At 32.6% G+C, this 9,557-nt stretch overlaps 1 protein-coding gene across 1 annotated transcript in view; it reads left to right on the forward strand.

The window, feature by feature from the left end:
* LOC127872352 (uncharacterized) overlaps positions 1-9,215 on the forward strand; it is a 42,073-nt gene extending 32,858 nt beyond the window's left edge. Inside the window, exons 10-28 of the mRNA XM_052415684.1 lie at positions 1,365-1,478; positions 1,954-2,045; positions 3,641-3,820; positions 3,934-4,005; positions 4,130-4,235; positions 5,004-5,126; positions 5,316-5,391; positions 5,735-5,843; positions 5,960-6,009; positions 6,134-6,266; positions 6,665-6,762; positions 7,101-7,203; positions 7,422-7,572; positions 7,687-7,756; positions 7,914-7,980; positions 8,144-8,229; positions 8,638-8,754; positions 8,955-8,996; positions 9,120-9,215. Of these exons, the coding sequence (XP_052271644.1) occupies positions 1,365-1,478; positions 1,954-2,045; positions 3,641-3,820; positions 3,934-4,005; positions 4,130-4,235; positions 5,004-5,126; positions 5,316-5,391; positions 5,735-5,843; positions 5,960-6,009; positions 6,134-6,266; positions 6,665-6,762; positions 7,101-7,203; positions 7,422-7,572; positions 7,687-7,756; positions 7,914-7,980; positions 8,144-8,229; positions 8,638-8,754; positions 8,955-8,964 (1,757 nt within the window). The 3' untranslated portion in view covers positions 8,965-8,996; positions 9,120-9,215. The remainder of the gene's footprint in view (positions 1-1,364; positions 1,479-1,953; positions 2,046-3,640; positions 3,821-3,933; positions 4,006-4,129; positions 4,236-5,003; positions 5,127-5,315; positions 5,392-5,734; positions 5,844-5,959; positions 6,010-6,133; positions 6,267-6,664; positions 6,763-7,100; positions 7,204-7,421; positions 7,573-7,686; positions 7,757-7,913; positions 7,981-8,143; positions 8,230-8,637; positions 8,755-8,954; positions 8,997-9,119) is intronic.
* The last annotated feature ends 342 nt before the right edge of the window (positions 9,216-9,557 follow it).

Here is a 9,557-nt window from a genome sequence, read left to right on the forward strand (position 1 = left end):
AAAGATTCTATATTTAATTATATGTTAATGGCCCATATGGTTTATGTTCATTCTCTTAATAATTTATTTAAAAGTTAATACACCATTTATATAACAAAAATTATTGAACGATTCAATTATGCGGTACCCATAGTGATATGCGTTCGATTCATTTTTTAAATGAAATACGTTACCCATTTAAATTGAACTGTTTTAATGTACTTGTTTTTTATGTACAAATATTCAAGATCATTTTTGAACACATCTTTCTAGTAATAAAAGTTTTAAAAACTGTACTGCGAAATAACCTGTCAGTTTATTAGTGTTATTTGCTGTGTTGAAATTAAATGACAACATAATTGCTATCACAATACCCTAAATCCAAGTATATCAATACAAATATTGGTCATTTAGAGTGTCAACTTTTAATTTAAGATTATCAAGCTTATTATTAACAGTGACATGAAAGTACTTGTAACTATGTTTACTCAGCTTGACAATCTTAAGTTATCTGTCGACACTTCAAACGGTAAATAACTAATATTTATTATATTGAATATTTAGTAAAAAAACAGCAACAACATGATTAAACAATATGTACAGTCACGTGATATAAATGCTTATTGTTTGTGTTTCTACATATAATGCAAGATTGTGAAGCTTAATATTTAAAGAGACATGAACGCGCTTGCATGTTAATCCGAAGAACCAGCAAACCTATTCTTGTTCCTAACACACTATATTGGCAATAGAACACGTATAACTATCTCAACAATCATGAATTGAATGCATGTATCGATTTAGTGTTTGTAGTTATAACATACATCTGATGAGAACGTCACTGTGCATTCAAGGTGACGGAACTTCTGAGTACGACAACAACAGCACATCACACCTTTCGCTCCACGGGTATCGAGTTTCATTTTCAACTTAGGCGTTCGAACTTGTGCAATATAAAAATACATATACTAGATTGTAGTTTGTTTGCAAATGACTTTAGTGCTTGCATATTTTAATATAAATATTATGTTCCTTTCTTATTGTGCATCGGTCAATAAAAACTATTTGGAGTTGTGATGCGTAGAAAGTAAACTAAGAAATCGTTTAACAGATCTATTTGTTATACATACATACGAACAAAACTGAATTATAAAAATATGTAACGATACTGATAAAAAGTATTTCCATTCGTACATTTATATGAAAAAAACGTGTGCGCAATTTCAGGGAAAACTATTGTTCGATTCTTTGTTTAGGCGCAATACTTGTTGATGACTTCATTTCACAATCTTTCACAACTAAACATAGTTCTCTGTCGATATTATTATAGATAAGCATCATGTAATAATGATAGTAAGTTTAGTGGTGTTTATTCTTTGTTTCAGCTACTACGAAATCTTTGCTATCATGTCCAACAAATCAGGATTTCACAGGTTTCCTATGGCCAAGTGCGGACGCAGGTGAAATGAAACAGTTCAATTGTACAGATAAATACACTGGTGAGGCGATGAAGCTTTTGTAGTGTCAATAAAAACGCGTGTGATAATTTATTTGATTGAAAATATTTCTAGACATTGTGTATGTGTAAATCCTTTGGTGAACTAAAATATTTCTGTAAGTTATAATGAGGAGTCTCTTTGTTATGTAATTTTACAAGAGTTCTTTATGACGCTTTAACATATGAGTGAACACATTTTACATTTGTTTTATTTTAATATTGAAATTGAACAGTGCGCATTTCAGGAAAAATGCGTATTGATAAATAATTATACTAAATACATACTAAGTTCGTTCGTATAACGATGAAGTGTTCAGAACAATACGTATTGTTGACAACACGATTTTTCGTTTGTTTAGGATTTTACTGTAAAGGGTTTGAATAACTTGCCATCAATATATTATATGATATCTTAAATTTTGTATTTTCATAACTGTTTTGGATTTGGTCAATATCCATATTGTATTGACTTACAGGTAATGTGACGAGAAAATGCAATGCGGTTGGCGTTTATGAAAATCCTGTTTACAAATGTACGAAAATAGAATTACAAAGGCTTTTGGACACGGTAAGTTTGTCAAAAATAAAAATAAAATATATATATTAGTGATACTTATGTTCATTTTAAACAATTAACGCTGTTAAAGTATGGTCTTCGGATGTTGATATGTTTTGAAAATGTGATTAATTTTAACTAGATAAGTGTAAAGATGTGGACAATATTTTTCGATCAAAATCATTTGTAAAAGGTTTTTGCTTTTCAACAAAAAATATGCAACTGTTTCAAAGATACAGGAAGTAATTAAAATATTTATATCAAGCTTCATTTGGCTAAATTTTGATATGTATTTTTCTTTAAAGGGATCTTTTCACGCTTTGGTAAATTGACAAAATTGAAAAAAGTTGTTTCAGATTCGTAAGTTTTCGTTTTAGTTATGATATTTGTGAGGAAACAGTAATACTGAACATTAACCATGCTCTAATATAGCCATTATATGCATCTTTTGACGATTTTAAAACCTAAAAATTATAAAGCGTTGCAACGCGAAACGATTGAATAATTTGGAGAGTTCTGTTTTTGTCGTTAAATTTTGTGAAACTACGAAGATTGCTTATATAATGTATAAAATACGTGCAGAATGTGTACTCGGCGGAATAGCTCAGTAGGCTAAAGCGTTTTTACTTCAGGACTCTGGCAGGACTCCAGGGGTCACTGGTTCGAAACCTGCTCCGGGCAATGTTCTTTAACTTTTTTATTTTTTTTTCTTGATTTTTTACTGGAGCTTTTATGATCCAATGTTTACATTTATCAATATAAAGCATTTAATGAATAAGTTAAACAAATGCCAAAATCTGTGAAAAGGCTCCTTTAACATGAATGTCTCAATTGATTAACCATGTTCATTGTGTATTGTATCTGTCGAGGTTAATGCATGGGTATACTTTTAAAATCGACAAAGTACACCGGTGTATTTAAAAAATGAAGCCATATTTAAAACACATACATGGCGTTCACGCTTGACGATGTTTACGTTCAGCCCGTGGTGCATCAGCCGTTTTAAAACATCACTGTCTATGGTCATTTGTTTTTCAAATACTCAATTGTATTTAGTATTTATTTATGATATTTATATTTTATATATTACAAGGGTTATTGGCAAAATATAACTCTTTATCTTAACTAGTCAAAAGATTACACATCCTGTTTTATTACAACATTCCTAGTATTGTCCATTTTAAAGTCCCAAATATCTATCACGGTATATGTTTAAAGTACCATAGAACGTTATGCATTACAATCGAGCTATACTTTTCGATATACCTCGCTTGGATATCAACATAGTAGCACTTTTGTTTCGGAACATTCAGTTAAACATCGGTACAGCGATGATTTAAAAGAAATTAACAAATCAGTGTCGATGAGCACTTACTTTTCCTAAAAAAGCAAGTTAGGCCAACAGAAAGTTATTGTTGGTACACTGTAATATATACATTTGTATAAGGTACAATGGTGTCAAAGAGGTTTTGATACCTTTCGTTTTTGTTGACCTTTTTAACATATATTCGTGTGTACAAAAACAAATATTTGCGTTTGATGAATATTTATGACCATAGATACAGCATTGTTCCGCATACAAACCAAGCGAACGTTATTCTGACTAGGTTGAAAACGACGGCATAACGAGTGAAAGTGTAGCAGAAACGATTAAAAGTCTCAATTCAGAGATCACAGTGGATGCAAACAAAACTCTTCATGTCGGGGATATTGAAGTGGCGACTGAAATTATGGAAATGATTGTCGAAGCTGATATAAATTCCACAGCAGTAAAAAATGTCACTGACGTAAGTTGAATATTGTGCATACTTTCTAATCAACCAAAATTTTTTTTTTAAATAAGCTCAATAATGGTCCCATATGAATATAATATTTAATATATCATTCGCATTTATTTCAGGCATTTTTCGATGTGGTTGATACTCTTATCAGCAACAAAACAACCAACTCCTGGGATGCGCTCAAGGACAAGGTGGGTTGTTAATTTGAGGATGGTAGTTTAGAACATAATTTTAAAGCGTTGTATTCTGCTTCGCTGTAAATTCACCATAAAAGGCTACTGATGTTTGAACGTCATGCATTAAATTTTGTTTAAGGGCGGAGCAGCAAGAGTCCTTTATGTTCTAGACGACTTCATCGCTAAAGTGGCTAGCAGCAATTTGACGGAAGTGAAGAATATGACGTTTGTTAAAAATAACCTTTGTAAGATGTTATAAATATTAAGAAGTGAAACTCTAGCTGCTGGAGCAGTATTGAATTCTTATTATGAACAATTAGTTGGCCCTTTATTTAAGGCAAGTGACCGATTGCCCAAACAGTACAAAACAGCACAAAATAGCACAATACAAAACAACATAAACACTTATAAGAATAAAGCCTTGGAACGGTCAATGCAAAGCATTCCGGGTTTAAACCGGTTTTAGAGCGCTCAACCTCACACTTGGCCCAGCTATATTCATGATACATTTAAGTGTAAATAAAATTTAACCTTATAGCATTGTAACTCAAATTAAACAATAATAAAAGGGAATTAAAACGCATTCAATTTAATTACCATTTAATTACTCAATAGTAGGAAAGATACCAGAGCAACAGAGTTAAAACTTTTTGAGGAACGATGAAATGAAACTGCGAACAAGTGTCAACTACATTCCTTCTTTATAGAAAAAGATTTTAGAATATAGCGTCATGAAGTTAATATTTCAGATCATCATCGCTTATATACAGGAAGAAGCAGCAATAATGGGTGTAAAAGATCCATATTGCATAGCTTGGTTGTTTATGTGACTGCTAAACAATAGAATCAAACAAGAGACGCCTGTCAGAGAGAAAATATAATTAAAATTGAAAATTATAAATACATTTTTGTCCTAGGTTGTCTTGACATGTTTCTTTATCTATTGTTTTAACAACGTTTAATTTCTATCGCAGACAAACATACCATATACTATTACTACGCATTATCTTCAGATATAAAAATCGACACGGTAATTGATTGTCAAACGGTCAGTTTTCCGGGTGATGAAAACAGGGGAAACGGTCCAGATTGGGCAAAACAAAGTAAAGACAATATAGAAGTCGAGTGTAGAGACGGTAATTATTTTTAATTACGAAAATACATCTCACGAATTTCACGATTAAATAAATAAATATACATGTATATAATATAAAATATAAGATAGACGATCTTCGCAAGCATTATTAATTGTTTAAAACTAGTATGTTAAGCTGATGATAAAAATGTAAATTCTGATCGTAATAATCTTATCATTCTGCCATCAGGAGGGAGTCTTCAGTACAGCGGCTCTCTATTTCGTAACCTTTCTGCCATAATGACTGGGAGAACAGATGACAAACGGTACATTCTTAAATCATTTGACTCAAACGAGAATATCATTCTAAAGCTTATTTAATTACGTTTTTGTCTTCTTCAAATCTTTGATACTAATAAAGACAAAGTATATACATCTCAGCCATTACAATAAACGCAGAATTGTGAAAGTTAGGATGTAATTTTCTGACAAAAATGCTCGCAGAAGTTGGCCTACGACTTGTTTACCTCAAATGAAAATGCGGACGTAATTAGTGTTTATTTTAATCCTATGAGGTTTTAAATGTTGTCCTTTGCTTTCATGAATTAATTTAAATTTCTAACTGTACACATATTATATGTATACAACACTATGTTTTGTATTTCTTAGGACGACTACTGAGATCAATGGACCCGTCTTATCTTTTAAAAAGCTTGGAACAAATAAGATACAAGATTTTGAAAAAGAAACTGTGAAAATAGTCTTCCAGATATTCAACGTGAGTAACTAGATTTCAACTATGATAGTGTAAATACACATGTTGTGTCCGACCTTCCTGGAGCCGTCTCAGCTGTATTTTAAAGTACACTTTTTATTATTTATTTGTATTTACAGAGAACCTTAGACGATCCGATCTGTTCTTACTGGAAGAAAGATGAAATTGGGTGAGGAAAGCTTACTATTGTTGGTCAGTCTTTAGCTTGTATAAACGTTTTGGTAATGCACATAAAAAAAGTCCGATGCAACATTCTTAAAACATTTTAAAGATATAACATTTGGTATTTTCAGCTCCAATGGCCAGTGGTTAGATGACGGGTGTTGGCTAGAAGATTTTAATCGGTCATCTGGAATTGTGACATGCGCATGCTCACATCTCACGAACTTTGCAGTCCTAATGAGTCCATTGGTTACTGTTAGCAAGGTATTGTTCCACAAGTAGATAGGTTGCTATCTTGTTATAAATAATACTAGTATACTCTATTATACAAAACCATGTTGATAATTGAAAATACATTAATGGGTTTAATAATAAAACCTACGTATCTCCCGTTATGCCCATAGGCATTGACAATCATTTGCTTTTATTTGTAAGTATTAACCTCAGTGAGTGTTACATATAAATCAAAACGAAATTTTTGAAAACAAAAAACTAAGCCAATCTTAACAAATGCTGTTACTGAAATATTAAATTGAATAAAAACATAATTTTGCAACACCAGGTATATGTAAAATAAAGGAAATCTTCAATTGAAACTTAATGCAGTTACATGTTTTGTGAATGAAAATACTTCTTTCTATTTAAATACCTATTTTTTTAAGATTCATCATCAGGCGCTGAGTGCAATCACAGCGGTCGGTTGCACTCTCTCAATGACTGGTCTGTTGGCCACAGCAATCGCGTATCTCTACTTCTGGAGGCCAGTACATTCACATTAAAATAAAGCTCATTTAATGCAACTAAACATACATGTTTATTGTTTGCTGTACCTAGTGATAGAAATAAAGTCCAGCATTATATCACTGTTTATAATATGTTTTTCTTTAGATATGTATTTCATTCATTATAATAAATTAAAGAGAAATGCCTGATTTTCAAGTGCAGTTCGGGACTTTGATAACGCATTTTGGACCATTAACTGCTTACCATTCTACAATTATTACTTGAGTAAAATATATAAAAATTACAAGCGATACAATTTATTATTTGTGTTTTGTTCATTTTAAATATCAGTAACACATTTCGCACCATGTTCAGGTTAGTAAAGTCAGACCGAGCCACACTGATGATACATCTGTGTGTCACACTATTCGTTGCCTATCTGGTGTTTTTAATAGGAATACAGCGCACAGAATACACGGTGAGTTCTCTATGCTGGGTTTCCTAATTTAGTGAAGTCAAACAAAAAAATTGTGTACAAAATTGTTGCAATGAATATGTATTAAATCCTTTTGTTCGTTTGAACACCACAGCCAATAAAACTATGTTATTTAATGCAGGTTATAATTACACCATTTTGTATATATGTGTAATCTGCAACACATACAATTAAATGATTAGATGTTGAAATTGATGTAGGTCACGTGTACCGCGATTGCTGTCGTTCTTCATTATGTGTATCTCGTGGCCTTCTTCATTATGCTAGCAGAGGGTGGTGTCATTTCTTTGATGGTGCTTCGGCCTCTTCAAAAAGAGGACGTTGTTAGTTTCTTTTTGGCTGCCTCTTACGGTATGTATATACTTTATACAACATTTTCAATTAATGACATAAATATTTGCAGTTATGTCATGTATGTACACAAGGCATGATATAGAATGCAACATGTGTGTGTGTGTTTTTAAGGCATACCGCTAATTATCGTTGGAATATCAATTGGCGCAACGCAGTTCAGAGGTTACGGAAACGGACATTTGTGAGCATTATTTCATCGACAATTTTACATTATCTCTAATTATTTGTAAATGGTTCGATGGAACTGTTAGTCGTGTGAAATGTATAAGATACTTTTCAAAGAAAAAAAATCAATAACAAATTGTTTTATTGACTGCGTCTTCCTTTCCTCGTTACAGCTGTTGGTTGACGGTTGAAACAGGTCTTTTTTGGGCCTTTGCGGGACCAGTCTTGACCATAGTCGCAGTACGACTCTATAATTGTGTACAGTTTATGAATGGTTTTGCGTTACACACAATCAACTTGAAATAATAAGTTAAATACCTGTACTTTGTATTTATGTAATACTGTCAATTTAAGAAATGATGGCTTATTAGTTGTTTGATATTTAACTGTGGTTTGCTTGCAGACGAACATGATTATTACGGTACTAGTTTTAAAGCAGCTATTTGGAGTATCCACAATGGCAAAGAAGAAAGATGTCGAGAAAATAAAGTGGGTCAAATTGTGTGTTTTGTATGGGTAACGTTTCTGTAATCTTTTTTGTTCCGTTGCTGTTTGCGTAGGTTCATTTGATCGAGATCGTTTATACGCGCATTAGGTTTAATTAAGTATGTTAAAAGTGTGACTTTGGCTCACAAACCTGTTTAAACCCACAATGCGTTGCATTTACCGTTTCAAAGGTAGTAAAGCACGTTTTTATATTTTATGTTTACAGTTGGTGTTCTGTTAGCAAAATTGTACTTATAAACAATAACCTCTTTTGAGAGAGTTTTTGGAGTTTATCGCTTGCCATAATAATCAGTACCAATACAGACAATCATGGTTTATGATTTTCTATCACTGTTCAGCACCAATTGCTATTTTCTGTATACGCAATTAGCGCTGTTTTCTTGACTGCAGGACCGGAATTAGAAGCGTATGCATCCTTTTGCCCGTACTGGGACTCACCTGGGTGTTTGGCATCTTCGCCGTCAACAGGGACACCAGTACTTGTTTGCCATCTTTAACAGCTTGCAGGTTAGAATCGAAATCAGTGGGTTTCTCAAACTCAAATTCGTTCTAAAGTGCTTAAACTATTTTGTGATATCATTTAGTTTCGTTCTCAACTACAAAGTGAACATAGCAAGGTTTTATTTAATAATCATATTATATTATATGTATAAGGTAATGGCAATGACACACACGATTCTAATGCATGTATGTTTCTCTCATTATAGGGATTCCTGATATTTATAGTGCGGTGTGTGTATGACAGAAAGGTAAGTCTACGTATATTTCCAGTCATAAATATGTTATGCGAAACGTTACGAGCCAAACACATCATATTTGTTATGTCCTGTCTAATTGTTATAATACATTAATGCATGCGTTGCTATCGACAGGTACGCGATGCTTTCCGCCAGTCTCGGATTCGTATTCCGCTGTTCACAACAACAACTGACGTTCGCACAATCGAAACAGAAATGAAATCCACACAGGTATTTATCGTCAATTCATGGATAGGCTTAACCTATATGCTTACTTTTTGCGTTTACAAACCGAATATATGCCGTTAAAATGATCGATACTGTGTCCCCAAATCACAGTATTTTGCCTCGCATCCATTTGTTTGATTCAAATGACACATATTCTGTTGTTAGAATACGATTGAATAAATCACGCAAACCAATATTCACAATTCAGAAGACATATAAACATTCATATTAGGTGTGTACTCGAAAGTTCTTCAATGTTATAAAATACATCGGTTGAATGCTACTTCCGCTTTTAAATGGTCTAACCTAAATGATCACAGTGCTTTAAATAGACTACTGAACAAG

Source organism: Dreissena polymorpha, chromosome 3 (assembly GCF_020536995.1).
Source record: "Dreissena polymorpha isolate Duluth1 chromosome 3, UMN_Dpol_1.0, whole genome shotgun sequence".
Taxonomy (NCBI): domain Eukaryota; kingdom Metazoa; phylum Mollusca; class Bivalvia; order Myida; family Dreissenidae; genus Dreissena; species Dreissena polymorpha.